This window comes from Nipponia nippon, unplaced genomic scaffold (genome assembly GCF_047370975.1).
Source record: "Nipponia nippon isolate SJK-2023a ecotype South Korea unplaced genomic scaffold, ASM4737097v1 scaffold_6, whole genome shotgun sequence".
In the NCBI taxonomy this organism is placed as follows: Eukaryota; Metazoa; Chordata; class Aves; order Pelecaniformes; family Threskiornithidae; genus Nipponia; species Nipponia nippon.
In genome coordinates this window covers 16,829,984-16,854,000 of record NW_028262380.1, presented here as the reverse complement: position 1 = coordinate 16,854,000, position 24,017 = coordinate 16,829,984, and the positions used below count along the sequence as shown (strand labels likewise).

Here is a 24,017-nt window from a genome sequence, read left to right as displayed (position 1 = left end):
TTTTTTTTTTTGTAAAAGAACATCTATTAATACCAGTGACTACCTCTGCAGCTCTTGACATCAAAACTAGTGACACTTAAAACTGACATAATTTAGATGCCAGTTTTCTTTGCTACTCTTATACTTCTAATTAGGAGTAATGAATTTGACTAGTCCTCTTAATAGAAGTTAGTTTTGCTTCAGCTAGCAATAAGCATCTGTAGCAACCAGAAATGTACATTGGTAAATACTAAGAAGACTCTCTGAAACAGAACGGATGAGATGTTTTGTATTTTAGGTGTTGAGCTTGATTGATTTTCTGAGGTACTGAGCACTGACAATTATGGCTGAAATTAAGGGCAGCTGCAAATATAAAGCTAATCTGAAACCAATGAATAGTAGAGTTTCCTATGAATGACAGAGGAATTACCACAGTATTTGGTTGCATTAGAACAAGGGAGAGAAAAAGATTTTCAAGCCCTTTGCTCACACACAACAAAACCAGGAACTCCAGAATGGAAAGAACATATGGTCTAACATATGTCCAAGGAACAAACTGCTGCTCTGTGGAATGCATGTTGCTCGTTTGGGGCCATTCGCTCTTTAACTCTTGGAACTAGTGGAGTTACAGGAATACTAAAAGAAATGTAGAAGCTGGCATGAAAGCCAATCAAATGCAATGTTACCACACCCTGGGATGTTCCTTTGGAGATCATCATTCTCATATTTATTTATGTTTTAATTTCTGTATAACTTACTCGTTTATCAATATCGCCATGCTGAAGTTGAACAAACCGAGCACTGATGGCAGCAATATAACTCTGCTGATTGGAAAAAGCAACACGTCCAGCACCTTTTGGATATTTCAGCTCAGGGTCAGTATCAATTCCTGCGTAACAAACTCCACCATAGAGACGGTCCATGATCATAGCCAATTCCACTATTAAGAAACAAAACAACGTTCATTTAAACTGTTCGTACAGTACGAACTTTAAATAACATGCTTGTAATTAAAAATACTGGAAAAGCTAATTTTAATAATTAATTTTGCAACAGCCAATGTAACAGTAATAACAAGAAATATAAAAACATACTAAATAAGCTATGAAATATGCAGCAGACAGATCTTTCACACTGTGGATACATACATCCAAGGAACAATGGAATTCTAAGTCCTTGCAGTCCTTGATAACCTGGAACTGAAATTCCAGGGCAGTTTTCTTCAGGGGATTACAGCAAAAGACTTTTTGGGCAGGCATGGAATGTAAGCTGTATAAAATAGATCCACATGCCACAAATTCCTTGGTACATGTTCTCTGACTGTCCTAATGCTCTATGTCCTACTTGACTTTAAAGATGTAGTTAGCATTTTTCATCAGCCACAAAGAGCTTGATTACCTCTACAGTGCTACATTTACCATAGATACTGAAGTTCACAGAAACAAAATTCTCACATTTTATAGATCAAGTATTTTAGCAATCCTCTAGTAATACTTTATACTGAATTCAGTTTTGAAATTCATTTAGGTGGAAAATACTAATTTTTTCAGCATTAGTGTCCTCTGTATTAGGATATAAAGGTGTCAGCAGTCATTGATGTTCAATAGTTGTTTGCAAAGTCTCCTAAAGTTTTACTGCTTTTGTGAAGTCATGGTTCTTATTTCACAATGCCATAAAAATTTCATTTTCACATATACAGGGCATTTGAAAGCTAAGCATAAGAATGCATCCATTAAATTTATTTATCACAGACATTCAGCACAATAATCTGGAGTATTTGGACTGAATTTAAAGAAAAATTAATCCGCAGTTGGAACATCCTGTGTTTATGCTCATTTACAGAGCTTGTACTACAGTCAAAAGTACAGTTTTAAAAGTAAAATAACAGAAAAGCTTGAGCATTGCAGGTCCAAGATAGAAAAATTTAAGATTCTTTATACCCCAAATTTGCACTATCACTTCTTGGTTCTCCTACATCTTCCATCTGAAAGCTCATCTTTCTGTAAGAATAAAATTCATTACAAACTATGGAAGACTAATGAAATCCAGGAGTCATTCTAAAAGAAAATGGGAGTTGAACCACTGTATGCTATGCTTCTACTTTCAACACTCACTTCAACCTACTTACTAGAAGGCCACCATAAAATATGGTGACAAGAGTCTAGAAAGAGTCCTGCAATCTCATATAGTGTTGTGCCATACAGACTGTGCTAGCTGTCTGAATTTCTTCCTCTTCTCCTCTATTCCTACTCCTTCATCACCTGTATTTTTGCTTTGTCCATATTAGCAAGAGTAACTGCAACCTCATAGTAGTAGAAAAGTAGCTAATGCACAATGACAAGCAAGTATAAACAGAGCTCCACATATTCATGGAGCATGGCAGAGAAGTTTTCATAGCATTATTTAAAAAAAAAAAACAACCTCTTTATGACATAGTTTACACTACAGTTTTGCTAATATGATCAAAAACTTTCCTACAGCTTTAGACATGTAACAGTTTCCAGTAAATCTCAATGATGAACATTGATTTATGGCCAAACCCAGATGAAAACAGTTACTAGCGAAATGTAAGAATATACGAATATTGTACTGTGCTTATAACTGTCATGACAGTCTTCTATTTTTGTATGTATATATCTATATCCATACATAACTATACAGAAGTATGCACGGTTCAAATTATTTCCATTAATCTCCTACTTTTAAAAATAGCCACAGATTATACTCACCAGCTCTTAATGGTCTAGGGACTCCTCCAACAAAAATTGTTTTTCGAGGATCAAGCGGCTGGGAACCATCCATCACAAAGTCACTATCACTTAGATTCCATGGACGGATCTGAACCTATTCAATTGGGAAAGAAAATAGTATGCTACTTTAAGTTTCATTATATCGTGGATTTAAGTTCATCAGCCTATATAAATTGTCAAACAGTCATAACCCCATTAGCTTAGCATGTCTAGGTGCTCTGTTTTAATCCTATTAATTCAAAACACTACAATTTTAAAATCATCCAACTGTTCCAGATGTTGAGCTCTGCCAACAGTAGTTTGCTTTTGATTATTTTCATCGTCATCATTTCAAATGCAGCTTTAGACAGATGGCAGCTATAGCCTCCAGGCCATCTACTGTTTACTTACTGGCTTGTCCTTGATAGTAGGACTGGAAACACATAGATAGAGCTTTCCATCTTCTTCAATGCAGGCATCAATCAGGGCCTGAACAGAACTCTCTTCTTGGAACAGGAGGAACGCATAACCTGGGAAAAAATCCAAACCAACTGATATTTTTCCTCTTATCTTTATTTTTCTTAATCATCTTTGCCAGTGACTTTTCCATACAAACGTGTTTACTCCAAAAGTAAAAGAAAGTCAAACCAATTCTTTGTTATTAGTCATCTTCTTTAACTATGTACTACCTTGCCATGATCAACAGAACTTCTATCCTTAAAATAATTGTCAAAAGAGACTAATAACCAAATAAAAGCAAACATGTCTGCTCTATAATGTATTGGACGTCTAGGCTGAGCATAATTCATTGGCAGCAATGGACATTATACAATGAAAATCCGACTTGGCACAAAGGACTAATCTCTATTCTAGAGATTAGATCAAAGTACTTTGTTACATAAGTGACCCAGCAAACCTCCCAAACGCTACAAAAATAGGAATTAAAATGCTTATTTAATGCTACAGTAAAAACAGTCAGACAAACAAAGAACCGCACACTTTAGAATACTTTAGCAGTTACACTATAATGATATATACAAAACTTGTTACTTTACAGGTGCCTGATAGCACAATGAGGGGTGTATTCTAAAACAAACTTTAGAAAGACCACAAATCCACATTTCTTTCCGACATTACCACCAAGTGTGGAATTTTCACAAAAAATTATGTTTTATTACTTGGATGGAAAAGTAAATGCTGAAGGAGCTGCTGTAGAGTGGGCTTGGCAAGAGGGAGCGTGGCTGCTTTACCAAGCCGTTTGGAAATGATACTGTATTTCTGAGAGAAGCTAGTTAACCACTGGCAATTTCTTATTGCAAACAGACAGCGTAGGTCATCAAGGCAAAGATGGCAGGGTGCATCTTGAAGAGCATTAAAAAATCAATGTGTTAAGAAGAACATAAGATTAGAGAAACAAACGCACGACTGATTTTAGATATATCGGAACAAAAGTAGGATTCAAAGAAAAAGCTGTAAGGTCTATACTGGTCCTTCTAATAACTTGGACCTCATTTCTTACCCCTCATACTATGGTCCTATCACAGCTACCTGCAAGGGACACATAACAAGGTTTTATGTATTCTATATTTTTATGTAAATCTTACTTAGTTTCTTAACAAATATGCTGTAGGGAATCTTTGGGCTTGGGTTAAATTCCATTTTTCATTGCTGAACAGTATTTTTTAGTGACAACCTGTTTAACTTAAGCTTAATTAGCAATTATTTGGGTTCAAAATCTGTTTTAATGGGGATATCTTTCAGTATTTATCTTAGAATTTAAAATCCACATATTACCCATGCAAAGCTCATTCACTGAATGAGGGCGTGTGCAGACTGGCATGGGTAAGTGAAACCAGAGCCGTGTCACTGTCTTTACTTGTGTGGAAGCCAGGCACACACATTCCTGTTTGAATGGAGAGCTCAGTACAAGAATGATGGGAGTGCAAAAACTTGATTAATCAAAGGGAGGGCTAAATGCACATGATACCAACTAAGGGATCAGACATACAAAGTAAGACTCACAGCCAGAAGCAAGTAAAATATTTTGCCAGATGCTGATTTTCAATCAGTTCTTACCCTAAAGCAAATCAAGGGTACTGCCGTTTAGGTCCTGATAGATAAAGATGGTCAGTGTCTCTACATGATCTACCACCTGTAAGTCTGCAGCTATTAATATGCTTAAATGCGGCAGCTTGTAAAAAGATAGAAAATTCAAATACAAGAACTTGATGAGGGAACAACTAGGATTACTATATCCTACCACACTTGAAATAAAAGGAAAGCAATACCAACACCATACGTTAATACTGTCTTGTCAATGTCATCGGCAAAAAACATGTACTCAAGTCTGGGTTCATCACACTTAATTTTAAGCATCAGACAGGCTTGTGTCATGAGCTTAGCTGTACTACTCCCCCTCTGAAGACACAGAGCAAGTTAGGGTATAGTCTGTACTATCAAACTGGTCTGGCTGTAGTTTTGCTCCACAGCTCTAGCCCTTTGATGATTTACAATGAATTTTAGTTTGCTCCCCAAGCCTAGCCTGGAGGAAAATAACAAGTTCTCTTGATGAAGAAAACCAACTAAAGAAGATAATTTGCTCAGCTCCCACGTTTTATAGCTATATACAGAGACAGCAAATCCCTTCCAAAGAATGCTAGACTTGCACAGTTTGCATACAAACCACTGTCCATCACTTGCCCTGGACCAGGGTGCATTTCCTGGCACAAATCAATTATCCATTAGCCATAGACTTCTCCAAAGAGCACCAGTTACATAGGCAACCAGCCTATATTCATTAGCTAGAAAGAGCTTGCAAAGGCAAACTACACTCTTATCTTAGGTACTTCATTTAGACATCCTAAATTAGGGCTCTTCTTGTTACTACAGCTACCACATGCCAACAACTTTATGGCACAAACTTTATTCTTACCCCGTTCTGCTTTCTCAATATACGCTTTTATTGGATTATTTTTCACCTTAACATCCATAACTCATGAACTATTGTGGATGTTTAATGTCTGCAAAGCTAGTATGGTGGTGGTAAGTCACGTGCATAAGTATGATGAAAAAGATCAAGTGCCTAACTAGTCTTTTTGGAGTAGTACTGAACTACAATTACTGTGTGCGATAGAAAGTACACGTCACAGTGAAATGTGGTGGGGAGATAGGGTGAAGAGTAGGAGGTGTTTTACTGTACTACAATAGAGCTTAACTCCCTAGTTTCTTGGTTTTTTTGGTGTACCACATCAGTCATTTAACTTTAACAGCTTCACACCCAATAGCAATGCAAGTTTGTTTACAATGGAAAAGCAAAGCTACTCTAATAGTTTTCTTTGAAGGAAGATGCTTCATACCCTTGGGTCATATGTACACCAACAGTAGCAGGTCATGATCAGATATTACTTGCCAAGAGACAAAACTTTTATGCTTTGTACATATTTCACAGGGTGAAAAGCATTAGATGAAACACAGTCTTATAAAAATTTCTTGTTCTTGTGCACCTCTACCAGAATTTATGCCTCCTTTGGGAAACAAAGTTCAGGTAAGCCCTGTTAGTATTTATCACTTAACTAAATTCCTCTGCATAACACTGGAACTATTACTAATACTCCTGTTTTCAAAGGCAACCAGTGTGGGTGACTTTGATAATACCTGTCCTCAGAAAATTACCTCAAATAATAAACAAATCTTTCTGGAGATGATAATTGGCTTTAGAACTGCATTCCCTGATATCTAAAGATAATGCACTGGTTATAGTCATCCTTACTGAGCTGACATCTCTCTTAATGAAACCAGACCAAAATATGAAGTAATTTTTTTTCTTTTTAATGTATTGTGTCAGCACTGGAAACAGAAAGCCCATCAGATAAGTTTGAAGAGTCCTAGCTATATTACCAAATTAAATCTTATAATTTTTTTTTTTTTTATTACATAAAGAATGAATCAAAAGCAAAGCATTCTAGACTAGATTCACACTGGTAGCTAACACAATTTTCTTAGCAAGGTATAATTTCTTTATTTCATAGTAATACGGAAGTTTACCAGAAGGAGAAAGGACGCTTCTGCTATGCATACTCTGTGTAGAAATCAGAGAGCAGCTTTAAGTTCTATTGAACTCCAGTTAACTCCTATCGCCAGTGGCTTAGAGAAGGAGTCAAGAAACTCAGTGCAAGCCAGCATGGCACCGTCCATGCCAGTCAGTACTGCTTGATTTTGTTTTGGGGTTGGTTCCTCTACTGTCCTGACAGACTCTCCCCAGAGGAGACTAAATGGCTTCGGTGCAGTGCAATTCTTGCCTGCAGAATACTGCGCCTTAGCTTAAATCAGAAAGAATCAGTGTAAACTGCAGGTTAATACAGACAATGGATCTACATTTGAGGATGGGAATAATTCACATTTGGGGAGAACACACAACATTTAATCTACTCCTCTTTAAAGAGATCTCATCACCATATTAATTAAATTTAATCTTTAAAACATAAATCCTTCACTTGTTCAGTTTAGTCATCTTTGGTGGAGAATTAACTCCAAAATACACTTGAAGTGGAAAAAACGCAGGCTGATACAATTGTAATGTAGTTATTAGCTGAGGCACTTTTGAGTAGGGGGGAGCAGGATTCACTTCAAGATCCAAACACCTATTTCCATATTTCTGCAGTGACTGTGTTTAAGCTCCTACTGCAGTAGAGAGATCCAGTTAATGTAGTCAGTGGTGACTGGACAGTTATTCAGCTGACCAAGTGAGACACGGAGGTGTCTGGCACCATCTATCCTCTACAGGACTTTGCCAAACCTTCAGCTGGTGCTCCAGAATGGTGTGGGGCTTCAGTAAGTGCCGCGCCACATTTGCAAGATCTTTCACATATCCTCGGTTTGGGTAAATTATTCAAGCTCAATGTGCTTATGTTACGGTGACCTGAATAGCCCCCTACACTCCACTGACTGCATTGGTCAGATTCCTACTGATTAAAGGAAGCTTAGACACTAATCACACATGAAGACACCTCCAGTCACTTGCCTGAATCCAGAGTTCAATCCTACCCAGTGTGATCAAATAAGCTGGTAACAAGTTAAACAGAACTTGGATGGAGCTGGGGGTTTGCTTCTTAAACTAGAAACAGAACATTTTCAACCTAATTTTTTCAGTCAGTTCTAAATTAGCAGTTAAGAGCCTTGAATAAATGAAGCTACTGCACAACTGCTGTGATACAAGGCAATAGGAACACCCAGACAATTAGAAAAGGCCGGGGATACTGTCCTGTTTAAATCAGATTATCCTCTGTTTGATATGGACTATAAATAGTAGAGAGCACAAAAACAACTGGGCATATTTTGGAAGGCCTTCTTTGGATTTGCATATCTTCATGGCATCATTTCTTTGAGAACTTCATCATCATAAGGAGGAGTCCTCACCTCAGCAAGTTGCTTTGGACATGTGTTTTGTTTCATAAATAAGTATATTTGCCAACTACGTAATAACAGGAGTTATGATAAACACTGGCGAGTCAGAAAGGAAGGAATTCTCCGTTACAGTTGGCAGATCACTTACAGACTTCGTACTTTGATCTCAACAGAATAATTTTTTTCCACTTCAGAACAGAGTTTCCTTGTAAGATTAGTGTGAATTTTTTAAAATTCCTGTTTTCTTTGGGCCTAATTTTGTGATGAACCAATACAAAATGTAATTGGTTAAGAACAAGCAGTTGGTGTTTCTCAGGAGGCAGCCAGCCTTGATGGATCAGGACACTTTCTGCATTTCTTCAAGCAAGGAAATAGTTATTATGAACATGGCCTTCCCTCAGGACTTTCTGTAAGCAGAGAGCCTGGAAGGAACCACAGCCTGGAAAACTGAACAAGAGTAGAAAAAAAAAAAAAAAAGGAGCAAGCTGTATCTCTTCACCACAGAGAAGACTATTACATAAATCAGTTCAGAACTGGATAATTCTGAGATGTCTTTGGAAAGTAATACCATGTCAAATCTCTAATGAGACTGAACAAACAAAGTACACCAACAGTCAGCAGTTGCAGACATCTTATTAAATATATTTATACATGGTTATCTTATTAAATATATGTATACATGGTTCTTGCCTGCACGCATGAGTAATACAAAGACAAAAGAAAGACAAATTTTTAAGAAATTCTTCTACAAAATAATCATGGGCCATATCTATTGTACTGAAAAAAACAGATATAAACACAGTAATATTCAACAGTTAATAGTAAGTTATATTTCCAGCATATCTACAAAGGGAAACCTATGCTGTATTTTAAATGTTAGGTGATATTACAAAAAAATATCGAATAATGTAGTAAACTGAAAATTAGAATAAAGTTTTAAGATTGAAGAACAGTAAGTGCTATTAAATTTCAAATAAGTATCAGTTAATCATGGGAAATCAACACCTAGTTCGCAAGTGTTTACTGAATTAATTAGATCAGACTGAAGTTCTTCTATTTGTATTCTCTGCTTTTAAAAAGCTCTGCTTACAATACAGATTTTTTTTTAACTGTGGTGATTATAAATATTCCAACTGTATCAAAAAGCTTTATTAAATGAGGAAGTCTCGAAATACATCCTTAAGATGTTCAGATGCTGAGACAGGACTATATCCTTGGAAATGAATGCCAGAATCCATTCCTTTCAGGTAAGAATATATTACATCTTCCCTCTTCTATATATTCATCACAGACTCTGCGAGATGCATCTTCCTCAAGGAGTTCCTCAAGAATTTCTCTTGGTAATTTATGAAAAGAGATGCACTCCTTAGGATAATCAAATTTAATTTGACAGTAGCTTTGTGTATCAGGCTGACAATCAAAAAAGCCCAAGTTTTTGTCTTAGAATTTCCATGTAATGTTCATATATACTATTCAAATACTTTCAATTCCATTTCCCACTCTTTAGAGGACCCATCTGGGATAATAATCCCATCTTTTCCCCAGCACAGATGGTCAGATAAATAAATGAAGAATCACTTTATAAAGGCACTATACCTTCTTTTGTCACTTCCAGGGAAGGAATGAATTGCTGCTATGAATGAACTATATAATGCTCATCTGATATATGGGAAATCAGAATATGGAAGATCCTTCAGGAGTCTAGCACTGAACCAGGCACAGTACTAAAACAACACTCTCAGGTTTTAGACGTGGTATGTAAAGGAACCATGTCTGAACCTGCACTGAAACTGTAGAATTAACTGTTCACAGGGATTGTAAATTATACCCTTTGGAAAAAGACGAGACAGTTTCCCAGAGTAAGATTTGCACTCAGTGACAGGTCAAAACCTTCCAACTCTCTTACCTTTTGGTGGAAAATAGGACTTGCTTTCTGCTTTGTGAGGCCAGTCTACTACCAAAGGCCCAAATCGTCGGAAGCTAGCAGTAATTTCATCTAAAAACAGGTATAATAGTTGCAATTAAAATAAATGACATAACTCAATGAAAAAGTACTATCAAGCAAAGATCTTTGTTTCTAGCAAAGGCTGCCATTTCTTGGGAAAAAAGGAACAAAACTTCCAACTTTCACGAACCAAAAACTTAAACAGATGCATCTTCCAAAGTGTGAATATTTACTCAGTATACTTCTGGTGATTTTAAGCTTACGTTTGTTTTTTATTGCTTAATAACAGGAGCATTTCAGAAGCATACGGGCAACTAAAGGCAGTGCTGAAAAGTGGTGTGCTACTTCCTTCAATTCAGAATCTGGTTTGAATGCAATCTAAAGAATTTACTTTTAGTGATGTACAGTTCAGAGCTTTGTAGGTAGATACTCATATAATAAGTACCACCATAATCAACATGCTAGCAGGTTCCAGCAGATACCATGCACAGATCAGGCACAGAAACTTGAAATTGCCTATTTGGAGGTGGTTCTAACATAACCATGAAGAGTCCTGTTGCAAGATCTACTATGCCCCCTGCACAACTTTGTGATGTCTTTCTACCGCAGCCATTCCTTCCTGTCATTGACTGTAAGAACCTTGGCCATGAGCAAAAAATTAAACCACCCTAAACTCTACAAGAGCAATAACCCATCAAACACAAATATGCTCCATTTCTTTGAGTCGCATCCTGCCATCAGCATATAAACAGTCAGGAAAGAAAGAAAATATATCTCCACGTGTCTTTGTTTAGCGTTTGTATTAAAGGCAACAGTGCACATTTGAATTAGATGCTAACGTGCATCAAAAAAAAGCTGAAGTATATTAAAATAAATCCCTTGGAGCACCACAATGAAGATGAAACCAAAATATGGTCTCTCCATATTTCGTATCTGAAAGTTAATTAACGACAGTCAGCTTATTTGGTTTGCAAGTTACTCTAGGATTACAATGAACCTTGTAAAGGGACTTCTGTTTACATTACAAAGCTAGCATGTAATTTACATTTATCTGCACAGGAGAAACCTAATATTAAACAGCATGATTACTTCAAATCAGCACAATTGTACAAAGCAATTCCAACTGCATCACGTAACAATCTGAGCTTCTGTGGTACATTCTGTGTTCAATGCATCACAGAGTGCTCTGCCACTTGACCTTCCTCTGCCTTAGTTTCTCTATTTATGAACAGGAATAATATTAACCTAAACCATTTCTGAGATCTTCAGGTAACAGTAAAAAATAATTTGAAATTCAATTACTAATAGAAGTTTTCTATGAATAGAAACTAAAGCAGGCACAGACAGAGGACACCATGAAGGGCTAAGATGTATTTGAAATGAATATGCAAGGTAAGCAGGAGCACGAATTCCAGGCATTACATGCAACCACAATCTGCAAGTGCAGAATCAGAGGCAACTGAACCATCTCAAAACCGAAAGAGATGGATGACATCAAATGACATTAAGCTCAACATACCCATCAACTCCTATAAAAAAATATAGTTGTAGCTTTTTATACCACAACATTATTTTCCTGGGTGGATTATTTCTACTACTTCATTTACATTTTTCAAAATGTCTTTCTCTCTCCCTCCAAAATTAGTTTGCTTAGTTTTCAGGCAGCTCACCTTCATCAATATCTGGTGGAAGACCTCCAACAAACACTTTCCGAGAAAAACGCTCAATTCGTTCTCCATTCTGATGAGCTGAATAGCAGGTAGGTGAATTCAAGACTCCAACTTGATCACTATGACTGTCGTCCAGCAAACCATCATCTATTGGGAAGAGGGAAGAACGGCCTTGAAAAGAAAAGATAATAATATACATTAAAATAATTTTGTGGCAGTACATGGTTATCTAATTCTAGGGAATGGGGGAATAGCAGTCTGGAAAGTAAAACTGAAAATATCAAGATACTAGAAAAGTACACATTAGTTTAAAGAAAAATTAAGAAAATGAAATTAAACTTCAAGAAGGAAATTCAAGATTGCAAGCTGACATCACTGCATAATACTTCATACTACATTATATTGTAGTTACTCTGCTGCATCCAGTATGAAAGTAGTAATTTGTTTTTAAATAAAGGGTCTTACTTATGAAGAGATCATATTAAGGGATGCTTAAGTGAGTTTCATTAGTCTGCCTTCGGTTTAGCTTCAAGTTAAATTGATAACTTCCATCACCTGAATAACTACTGCACGTCTAAAAATCTTACACTTTAACTGAACAGAGGGAAACAGAAAAAACATGTACACAGTAAGACGTTTCAAACAGGGATGTTTTCTCTTCTGTTTTAAAGGTATCTGATGCTGATAATGTTAAGAACAGATTTAAATTCTAAGAAAGCAAAAGAGAATCTTAACAAATGTGCAAAATGTAACACTTGAAAAATGAGTCACAGTGATGATTTATCCTTCTTGCTCTCAAATTTACCACATTTTTGGAGGGAAGCCTTGTGGTGCTTCCTAACATGCAGCAATCTGCAGTAAGATTATAGTTACCCTGAAAAGCAAGTGTAAAATCTGAGAAGTTCACAGGATGGCTTTGCAAATGCAAACTGATCAAAACAGATGTATAGATGGCAGGGGGGAGTGAAAACATGGTAATTCTGTCCCACTTATTTCCCCCCTATTTCATATTTACAAATTTTAGAGAACTCCAGAATGAAAAGACTTGGAAGGCCAGGATATGCATCTTAGCTTATTCAAACTTTCACTGCTTTAGATTAGCAACATAAAGATTAATGGCAGTTTCAAATTCAGAAATCAGTCTTTTAACTGCAAAAAGCCCAAAAAGAAACACTTTTGTGAAGCAAAATAAATACCCCACATCGCCATTTCTTCTGAAGTGCAATTTTTCCTGTTTCACTCATTTTAAAAATAATTATTAATTAAACCACTTTCCAAAAACAAGCAAGCAAACAAAACCAAAAAACAACCTAGCACACTTTTGGGAAAGAAGTTAATTTCCCATCTCAAATAGCCAACTTCTTCCAGATTCACCCACTGCGAATCCATACACAGGAGCAGTAGGTCCCTGAGCTGAGTCTGCAGAACCTTAACTGTGAGCCATACTGCAGTCTGTAACTTTTATCCCCTCTCAGGGGAATACTACCAGGAAAGCCCCATAGGAACACCTGCAGACATTGGGCTGATCAGCTAGGGGTGAGAGCAAAATGAAAGCCATTCAATTCCAGAAAACCACCTGAGAATCAAGTGCTTAAAGACAAGGCTGCAGAACAGACAGCAAACATCATGACCAATGACCTATGTTGTGGTAATGCCTAAGGACCCTGATTTGGTATCTAAATCCGTAATAAAAATATAGTACATCAAAAATACCAAATGAAAGCACAAGATGATAGAAAACAACCAAACATAATAAAATGTCACAAGGACCACAAAATAAAAGCAGAACCACAGGACTGTACTAAGTAACAAAAACGGTAACTACAACATCTTTATGCTGGCATTTCACAGTTAAGTCTGAAGTAGGCATCCGATGTAGAGGAGTACAGCAAATGCAGAAAGCTGTAGCAGGCTCCTCCTTTCCATTAGTGACATGTGCATTTGAGAATATGACTGGGGGGAGCAAGTGATGGCATCCTTGCTTGCTATCATCAGGATGCATTCAACAGCTAGGTAACAGATCAGTAGAGTGCCTTTAAAGTGGAAGCATGTAGCTGGTGCTCAATGGGGCAGAAAAGTGAGGAAGCAAGGGAGAAAGAGAAAGTTAACGCAGTTGGAAGAAGCAGCCAGGCAGATTCTTCTTGTAAATCATCTATTTAGACAAAGACGAGGAAGATCATGCTATGAAGGCTGCAAAAGCTAAGTAATGTGGATATGAGTTTCAGTTACGAAGACTAATAAGAATGATGAGATCTTAAAGATGTCTACGAAGAAGTGGTAAGATTTGGTTACACAATCAAGAAAGCGGGATATAACGACGGATTTCTGAATTACTGATGTGAACGATGGAGAAGATGGAGCTGTTATCATAGTGACAGTGAAAGGAAAATGTGGCTCATGGAAGAAATAAGACTCAAATTGGAGGAACTCGCAGGAAACTGCATAAGTGGAAATTTAAAGAATTTTCACTAATATATGATAGTTATTCTTAACATCTTAAATCTAAAATGACTGTAATTTATCTGGGTTATCTTTATAAAAAGCACATAGATTTGCTCTTTACCTCTGCAAGTCTGTATACTGCAGGAAAAAAGAGACTTAAGTGACTTAAAAACATGCCAGTTTTAATAAACTTGTTGGCATCAGAATATTGCAACAAAAGCATTTAAGTGTGTTGGGTTTTTTTTCCAGTTTTTGTTCTGTTTTTTAGAAAACAACACACAATTTATACTTAAGGAAGGAGTCTCTTCAGACTATGAAAATTACGTTTTTCTGTTTCTCTAAAAGTACTTTTTAGACAATTCCAACTTACAATATACAATAATCGAATAATCCTCAGAATAATTTATTTTTTACCCACAGACTAATGTTAAAATCTAAGAACAAGGAGAATCTAAAGCTCTCTTCCCAGTACAAATTAAAGAATCAGAACATGTTCTGAAGTGATACCAGAGAAATTAGTTTTACTTTAATGTGGGTAAAGGTTTGCCAAAAGCACTGTAACTCCTCAGAGAACTAAGATGACAGAGAGGACACTGGATTAACAACACATTTAGAGGAACATGCTCGATATGACTCCTAGTACTTTTTTCTTCCTCCTCTTCACTTTTAAATGCCTCTCAGATGAAGAGAGCGAAAAGGTAATTTGCTAGGCTTTCACATTTCTCCCGATCACTGTGAATTAAAAGGATAAGCCCATTTAAACACTTGTTTCTTTTTGCTTTATGACAGTGAAAAGAATTAAGCAGAACCGTCAAAACACGATTGTACTTTTACATACATTGCCCATGACGTAGATCATCATTCCCCTCTACATTAGGGCGACCAAGCAATCAGTTATGAACCAATGCAGAGATCAAGAGAGAGACCATATATGAACTTATGTGTATGTTGTGAACACTGGAAGCTACCAAAGATCTTGACGTTTTTGCTGCACACTTTACATGGTCACATCCAACAGCCGCAGTCACATCCTCCTATAGTTACATCGGTATCTTCCAAGGTCAACGAGCATATATTGGCTTATACTACGAAAATCTGTTTACTCTTTCTAGGAGTTGTCTACTAGATTTCTTGCTAAGTCTATGAAAGGCTTTTAGTTTTTACTCTGTGCAGTATCACTTCTACAGAAGCAACAAAAGATGATTTAGAAGAACAACTAGCAAACTGTATATTTTTAAAGGGGGCAACGACTGCAAGTAGTAGCCATTAGCATGAAATAAATTATGATTAGAACTACAGTGTTTTAACTGATTAAAGGATTTGTAATTCAAACTCTAAAAAGAGATCAATGATCATAACAATCCAGACTGCACCCCTCCCTCCCTCACCCTCCCTCTTCCCCAAACTAAGACAACATGCAGATAAGCGTTCATAATCAACAATCTCGATTAATTAATTGTAATGATCAGTAACAGCTCAATCAGAATTAATTGTACTATAACAAACAGAAGTGAATTACCTCGTCTTCGCCCATAACTCCTCGCTGCATGCAAACAAAGGACAAATTGTAAAACGTCAAATAACTGTATCATGCCCACATATTAAAATATTTAAGATACAAAGAACTATGTGGGTAAGCGATAAGTAAAAATCTGCATCGGTACTTGCTATTGATAATTGTAGATGAGAATGCATTAAACTAAAGTTTCACTTAAATACCATACTATTTTACTACTAAATTGACGTTAGCACCAGCTGTAAAGAACATACTTTAAAATATTTCAACGTGTCTTTATACTTGATCTTAACCTCATGTTAATTGTGGATGCATAAATTATGGTAACTTTGTAATTCATCCTCACAAATGTGATTCGTATCTTACACAAGTGTCTAAATAACACACAGGGTACTGAAACTGTAAAAAGGAAAATATTACTTTAAAAAGCCTGTAGCAAGCGTTAAATTAATCACAGAAACATCCTGGTCCACGGAACAGTTTGTACAGTCCTTTGCAGTGACAATACAAATGCTATAAGCCGTGACCTTCCTTTTTCATGAAAAGACCTAGCAGAAAATTAACCACAAGGTTTTGTTTGAAACAAAAGACTCCTTGTGGTAGCAAACAAAATCAGGACACAAGTCACAAGAAATAGCATTGTATCAAAAACACTGCACAAAGGCAAAGCAACAATTTCTGACAGACTGCAAGTAAATCCAAGATTTTCCTAACTTTTGAGTTTTGCAAGACTCTTTAAGAGATCATGCTTATAGCTACACTTCAGAAGACCATACTGATTGCTTCTCTGCCTGAAGGCTAGGAAACTAAAAATAGACAGATTACTAATACAAAAACTATTAAGCTGTGTGTAATTTCTTAGTTACATTTCCAAAAAGTATTTTCTATTCCCGTTTCACAGACTTTGAATCTGATAAAGATTACTTTAATCGTTGCAGCATTGTAGTTAAATAAACAAATAGAAAATATTATTATAAACCATAACGTTATAGCAACATTTGTGAACAAAGATTGCTGTATCTTGGCATTATTGTTTGGATTTTACTAGGAGTCCATACATACATCTCTCCTAAAAAGCAACTGTGGTTCTGGGACATTGAAATACATGCGGCCTCATAAACTCAGTGAATCATAAATGTCAGTCACTGTTCCGTTCTCATATTATTAAATACTTATATCGTGGTACCTCCCATTCGCATGGGTTTTTTCAAAATTTTTAGTAAATATAATTTTTTTTTTGTTATCTTGATCCCTTCGTATTAGGAATTCAGTGGATTGCTTATGGAATTCTGAAAATCTCTCTCCTTGTTTTTTCTCCCTTAAAACCGTTGATTTGTTACACAACAGTCATCATATTCCTACCCAACTTGCATCGAACTCACTTCCGAATTTAGTTTCTTTCATCTGAAAGAATTACTACTGACAAGAAGAGTCTTTTGCTTGCAGTTTTTCAGATCCTCCAACTTTCTACTAGTAAGCCAAACCAGAAAAGCCCACTTTCCGGGAGAGACTTGGGTAACTAACCAAGTGGAAACACCTAAATTCAGATTTCCCACATCCAAACAGAATCCACAAAACATAATGTATTCTTCTGTGTGATTAGTTCTCTCATTAGTTGCTGCTGCATGGGGAGACTAACGCTGAACTTCAGACTTGTTTTCCTCTGAAGTCGGGCACTTCCAAGACACGCAGTTCTGAGTCAGTGCTGCAGCACGGATGGATCTTTTCTGACTCTTGGCCAAAGTGACTCCCACATAGCATTACCAGCAGCGTCACCAAGTCCTCGTCTAACCCCTCGTATGCCCCTTTTTTTCCTTCCACAAATAAAACCAGAGTAACCAGGGAAAATTCAAGTGCATCACTCCATAGCAATGACTGCAGTGCCATGTTCCCTCTCAAAGAATAATATACTAATGCATATTAATAACCATCTTTTGGCACAAGCCTTAGTAATTTTTCTTCCCTTCTGCCACTTCTGCTCCTTTCTGCCCACCAAACCAGCTCAGCTATTTTCTTATATTTTCATAGTTAAGACAAGCTGATATGCATAAAAATATTGTTACAGAACACTTGAACTGTTTTTCTTTGTGCATATAAAAATAAACAACAGTAATTTTAAGGAGAAACACAAAAGGGTTATTAAAATGCTAAAAAAACCCCAATGCAATTCAACTTGAAAGGGTAGTTGCTGCAGTATTTTATATATATCAAAATGACAATGATGCACTAAAGTTATCTGTGTACTCTTTGCTTCAGCAAAACAATGAAATCAGAGAAAATGGAAAAATAACCGTACTTGATGTTGTCACATCATTTACTTTACTTGTATGCTAAACCTCCTTCCCTGATATTGATCTGTCTTGTCCATTTAGACGGTAAACTAGTTTGGGCAGGGATTTTCTGCCACTTTGTGTCTAGAAAAATGCGATCCCGTTCTTAGACAATCTGTAGGCACTGCTGCAATAAATGTGATCATTAACATGAAAATGCATGGTTTTGCAAAAATTGTTATTTTTTCCTATTTTTATCCAGACTTTAAGACCACAGTGGTTATATTATAGGTGAGTTGTTTTAATAAGTGCAAAGTCTTACTGTTACTAAAAATATGATGTTAAAGCAAACGTATCCTATCTTCATGAAACTTCAGTATTTTAATCTCTCCCCATTACATATATATATAAACTTTCTTTCAAAGGCCAAATACTACTTGTGAAAATAGTTCCACTGAATCAAACTTTTAGTGCATTGTAAGCAATAAGATTCTTTCTGAAGATGTTAGATTCAGTCAGAAATATTTCTGTATTTATTAAAATAAGATGCACCTACTGTTTTACATCTTTCAGAGCACATATGCTTACAGAGCATGCAGTCTGTATAAATATACACATTATATATATTTAATTACAGATTTAGCTATGCATATAGGTTTTTTATATATATGTATTTAATATATACATCTACATAATTACTGCATATGCTTAGATAAATAATTGCAGGGGAGACAGCCCTTTGGGAAAGGCCAGACACTGTAGGCAAATAATTGATTTACAGCAACAAAAGGAGAGACTAAACTTCTTCCTTCTTTCCTGAACTTGTTCAAAGAAGAAGTCATACAGAAATATTTATTGTATCTTTTAGTCTATAAAGCTGGATATCTTAATTAGCCAAAACTCTGAAAGATTTCAAATGAGTGAGAAAGTATAAGCGATGCACTTTGACTCTAGAAAATATAAATTAGGCAACACATGCAAGAAGTATAATGATGCCCAATAAAAATGAAGTCCAATAACGTTGGAACCTTCCAACATTAAGAGTGCCATATATACAACAAAGACATTCCCTTAGAGTTAAAAATCTTCTGTTTCTATATCCCTGAAGTCGCATACTAATAAGGCTTAAACCTGTCAAAAAAAATTAATACCCTCCTTTCTGCAACTTAAATCAGCTCAGAGATAGAAATGAGACAGAAGTAAATACACTTTTTGTGCATGTTTACCTAACAAGACAATATAACTTTGCTCATTATGTGAGCAATGCCATCACAGATAGTAAATGCATAATTTCCATTTTATTCAGACACGTATCTCAAATATATACCAGAAATCAAATATGTACATATTTAAATAACTCAACTGAACGACTGAGCTGAATTCAAAATACCATGCTGTGTAACGGGAAAAACTACTAGGCAAGCTTCCTATACTTAAAGATAACTAGAAAATTTATGATAGAAAATAAGATAAAATACTATTTGTCACTAACATTTCCGATTTAATGATCAAATGGTGACAGCGAAGTAATGGAGCCTTTTTCATTAATACTTATTTGTCATTTAAAGAAATCCATAAACAATTATGGCAAAAATTTCCCAAGGGTCTAGACTAAAGGAGGTAGGTGCCTAATTCCCATTTTATTCTATTGGATTTGGGTGCCTAAATTCTATTAAGATTTCTTTAGAAATCACATCTTTATAGATTTTAAAGCTGAAAGAGATTGTTATGACCATTCAAGTTTGGCATGCCTAACAGACTACAGACACTCATTTAGCAATTCCTGTATAGGAAGTTTAGTAACTTCTGTTTGAAGTAAAACACCTTTTTTTAGAAGCACAACCAGCTATAGTATCTTTAAGGTGGAAAGCCTAATACTCCCTTGCTAAACTAATAAAATGCTGAATTATCTTTCAATAGCCATTAAAAAAATTCAATGCTTTAAAACTATAAAAGGGGGGGAACGCTATAATGGGGATAAAAGACCCTACACCCCAACAAATTGGACTCTTGCATTATTACTTGCTACAGAAAGATTCTCTCTAAGTCACCAATTAAAGATGTACTCAGGTAAACTCATTCCAAAGTTTTGTTTTTTTTTTTTTACTTTTGAGAGATAGCAGTCATTAAAAATGCATTGCTTTTTTACAGCTTCAGCTGAAACAGATATGTAATTATCAGACATATAATTTATTAAAACACATAAATCAGCTTTCCTTTGGTTCATTTCATTAATTTAAATAATGAAAACTGTAAATATTAATATTAGGTACAGTTCAGTAAGTACACTTTAAATGAGCTGGAAAAGATCTATCATTTAAGAAGAGGAAAAACTAGCTAAAAATAAGTTTTATCTAGAAGTGCTTAGTCTTAAAAGGGTTGAGGAATTCCAGCCTGGCTCATGTCAGAACCTTACTGGGATCCAGAGATACCAGTGCACTAAAATCAAGCCAACTAAAATCCAGTGAGGGTCATGATCCTCACTATTACTTAAGTATGAGTGCACACACAGATGGGCCCAGGATCCTTAAAAACGTTGGTGCTTTTCTTTTACGAAGGTCTGGTATTCCTGCTCCTCCTTGTAGCAACTACAACACTTACTGAGAAAGTAAGGGACAAATGTGAGGCTCTGGATTATCAGCTCTCCTCTTCCTTATTCCTCCCTCCAAGGCACCAATTACAGGGATAGAGGGAAATGTCAGCTTGAATCCACTTAAGCAGAGAAGGAAACTGAAGTCTACAACTTTATCAGCAAGCGTTCAAGCTGTAATTCTCATTACTGCACATTTGGAGGAAGCCCCTCAATTCTTGCTAAGAAAGAAAGGTTTTGCAGAGTCTGAGCAGCTGGAGCTTCCCAGAAGCTGTTCCCAGTGTTTCTGTTCTCCAGCTGTAAGGGGCTGCAGTTCAGACACTCCAACTTGAGGTGACTGAACATGAGACCCTCCAGGTACATGGTGAAGAGCTTAGATGTCTAAACCAAGGCTCTGAATTAAATTGTAAAGGGCACACCTAAAAATTAGGTCTTGCAGCACCTGTCTTTTAGATACTCAAATTGTTATTTTTATCTCACCTATTAAAGGTTGGAAATAACACTGCAGCTTTTAAAGAGCAGAGCAGTCACATTAAGTGCTAACTTCCAACCTACAGTAGAAACCCCACCAGCATTAATAATAAACAAGATATTCTTCAGTGCATATTCTAGCTCTGTGGGAAGGTTTTCAGGATAGACTGGTACCACTGAGATGCATTTTTCCAATGTCCGTGATGATAGCTAAAACCTTTTTCCTAGACATTCCATACAGTAACGATGCTTCCCACATGCTCTTTTAGCATGCAAAACTATAAAAACAGAAGCTCATCATTCTAAGTATTAAAACAAATTAAAATGATATGAATTTCTTACCCTGATTGCATTGAAATATTTCACAGTTGCTCATAAGATTGCTTAGTTTTTAATACCTTCCCGTCTAACACTTCATCATAAATCAGCAGATAATGACAGTTGCACATACATCACCTGAACAAACCAGCTTGCAGAATAGGTCTTACAGTTGCAGTTAAATACAGAAAGTTAACTGTTGTAAATGTTGTAACATCAAGCACATCGATATTCAATGTACAGAAATCAGGATTATGGCCTGTGTGGACTAAACACTAATTTTATTTCAATAGTTAAATAGCTATTTTCACTTTTCAAGATACTCCATTATCTCAAAAGAACCATTCAATACCAAAGGACCTAACTCTTCAAATGTTCATTGTGCAATATCTTCCTTTACTGGGTATAAAGCTAAACCTGAATTTCCTTAAAATTTTAAACATTTACCCAGTGTTACACAAGGGAAATTAGATATTTTTTACATTTTATATCCATTTACACAAGTGTAAATGGCTGTGCAGAAGGGTAAGGCAATTAAAAAAAGAGCTCCATAGAACCACAAACCTGAAATAAGTATTCTGACCGTATTTTTTAATAATTAGGTCTTTACTGGTAATGTTGAGACCCATCAAGTCAATGGCAAAAGTGTACTTGCTTTGTGTACAACAGCTTCCACATTTTCTCATCTAGAATAGCTGTGGCATTATAGCTCTAATTTTTCCCAATGTAGAAAACATTTGTGTGCAAACCCCCTGATTTATTATTGACTTTGATGGATTACCAAGCTCTGCTTCCTTCTTTAGCCTTGAACAAAGGCTAAAGTTCATGCCTTCACTGAGCAGCAGATGTTCATGAAGTTTGACCTACTGGGAGAGGAACGTGAACATGAACTCTAACTCCAGCATATTTCGCAGTTAGAAACATACTTGACAAAGCCAGTTCCAAAAAACCCAACAGAAATAAAATGTTATTTCATGTAAGTGTAATAGAAAGTATCTAGTTCACCCTTTATTTATACAAGATAGAAAAACATGCCTTCCTGGCCTTCTTATTTTTCTAATTCCTGTTTCTGTGTAACAGATTTCTAGCAGATTGTTGGAGAACATACCACTGGTTTGCTTGAGAACAAAAAAGAACAGTGCATCGTTACGAGCATTTCAGATTTCAAATAAGCTAGATATAATGAAAGGCTGTTGCAAGATTAGCTCTTGCCATTCAACTCTGAAAAACGGCAACAGTCCCATCAGTGTTGAAGACTAGAGGCAAGTAATTCAATAACAGAATATAATAGTATAATTTTATACCAACATGTCAGATTTAAGCTAAGCTAGAGATAATTAGAAACTGTTATAAGATTAGCACTTACCATTTAACATCAGAAGATTGTCAGTCCCTGGATGTGGATAACTCAAGCGACCTTAAAAGAAAACAGAAACCAAAGAACAAAACAAAACAAATGCAGAGGTTTTAGCTATTATGCTAGAAATAATAATGAAAAATCACTGCTTAGAATTTAAATATAAACTATATTTCCAGTTTGCCTAGGGGAAATAAAGAGCTAATATTTAACTCCAAGCACATTAATCAACAATACCCTTGACCCAAGTTAAAGCTGACAAGAACAAACTTCTTAACCTTAATTCTCTGGTCATAAGATCTGCAATGTGCTTTGGGATCAGCTCCAATAGGATAAAGCCACTTTTTGTTTCATGACACCCAGAAATAGTGCTGACTGCTTTAGTCTTGTCTTTCACAGTGACTGTGAATAACAGTACTATGCACATTGCCTAACAGAGTGGCATTTCTACAGTTCAGTGCTTCTCTACTGAATCAATTTAAGAAAAATCATGTTAATAGGAATTAAGACATTAAAATTTTATTAACCAATTTATGACTGAATCTTGGTGTATTACATATAACCATTGTATGTAATATTTTTCAGTAAGTCTGGCAAAACCAGAGTACTGGTTTATCTACAGAATTAACAAAATTAAAGAATACAATAGATTACATTTTCAACATTTTATATTGAATAAAAATTACATGAAAACCTCATATCTCGACATTAGAATTTTTCAAGTATTGCATTTTACTACATTGGTGGCATGTTATACTTTAATAGTTACATGAATGGTTTAAAATACACAGCTGAAGCGTCTGTTCACTACAAATTCCTTTTTATTAAAGGAGATGTTTTCTGTTTACAGGAAGCTGCAAACATACCAGTAGTGCACACTGACCTAGAGAGACATTTACAATAGCTGCTGTGTTTGCAAGAAGTGTGCTTTAATGTGCAAAAAACTACATTTCCATCTATCCTGCTATTCAAACATACTTGCTTGCTTATAATCTGTAAGCATATATAGAAAAATACTGTAACTTAAACATTTAAATCTTTCGGAGGAAACGAGAATGTTTGTGGAGGCATAAAAAAGAATCCAGTCTGGAAGCAATGGGTGTTCAGAACTCGTGCAGGTTTAAAGGGGAATATATATGCAGTTGTCTTGCAAGATGTAAGTATTAGTAAGACACTGTCATACCCTAGTAAGGCCCAATCTTTCTAAAAAGAAACACAGAGGGGAAAAAAGGAAAAAAAAAAAAAAGAAAGAAAACCAAATCAGCAATCGATATATTAAGGTTGTCTAACAATTGCTATCATACACCATCCATCCATCCGTTCCCCC

General features: G+C 35.9%; 1 protein-coding gene across 2 annotated transcripts in view; it reads right to left on the bottom strand.

Annotated features, from left to right (window-relative positions):
* CPEB2 (cytoplasmic polyadenylation element binding protein 2) overlaps positions 1-24,017 on the bottom strand; it is a 55,099-nt gene that overhangs the window by 7,962 nt on the left and 23,120 nt on the right. The window contains exons 4-10 of one of the 2 annotated variants that reach the window (XM_087736224.1): positions 22,700-22,750; positions 15,688-15,711; positions 11,727-11,897; positions 10,018-10,107; positions 3,120-3,238; positions 2,709-2,823; positions 738-919 (exon numbers count right to left, since the gene is read on the bottom strand). In XM_087736224.1, coding sequence (XP_087592350.1) covers positions 738-919; positions 2,709-2,823; positions 3,120-3,238; positions 10,018-10,107; positions 11,727-11,897; positions 15,688-15,711; positions 22,700-22,750 — 752 coding nt within the window. The remainder of the gene's footprint in view (positions 1-737; positions 920-2,708; positions 2,824-3,119; positions 3,239-10,017; positions 10,108-11,726; positions 11,898-15,687; positions 15,712-22,699; positions 22,751-24,017) is intronic. The other variant, XM_087736225.1, reaches the window with a different exon arrangement.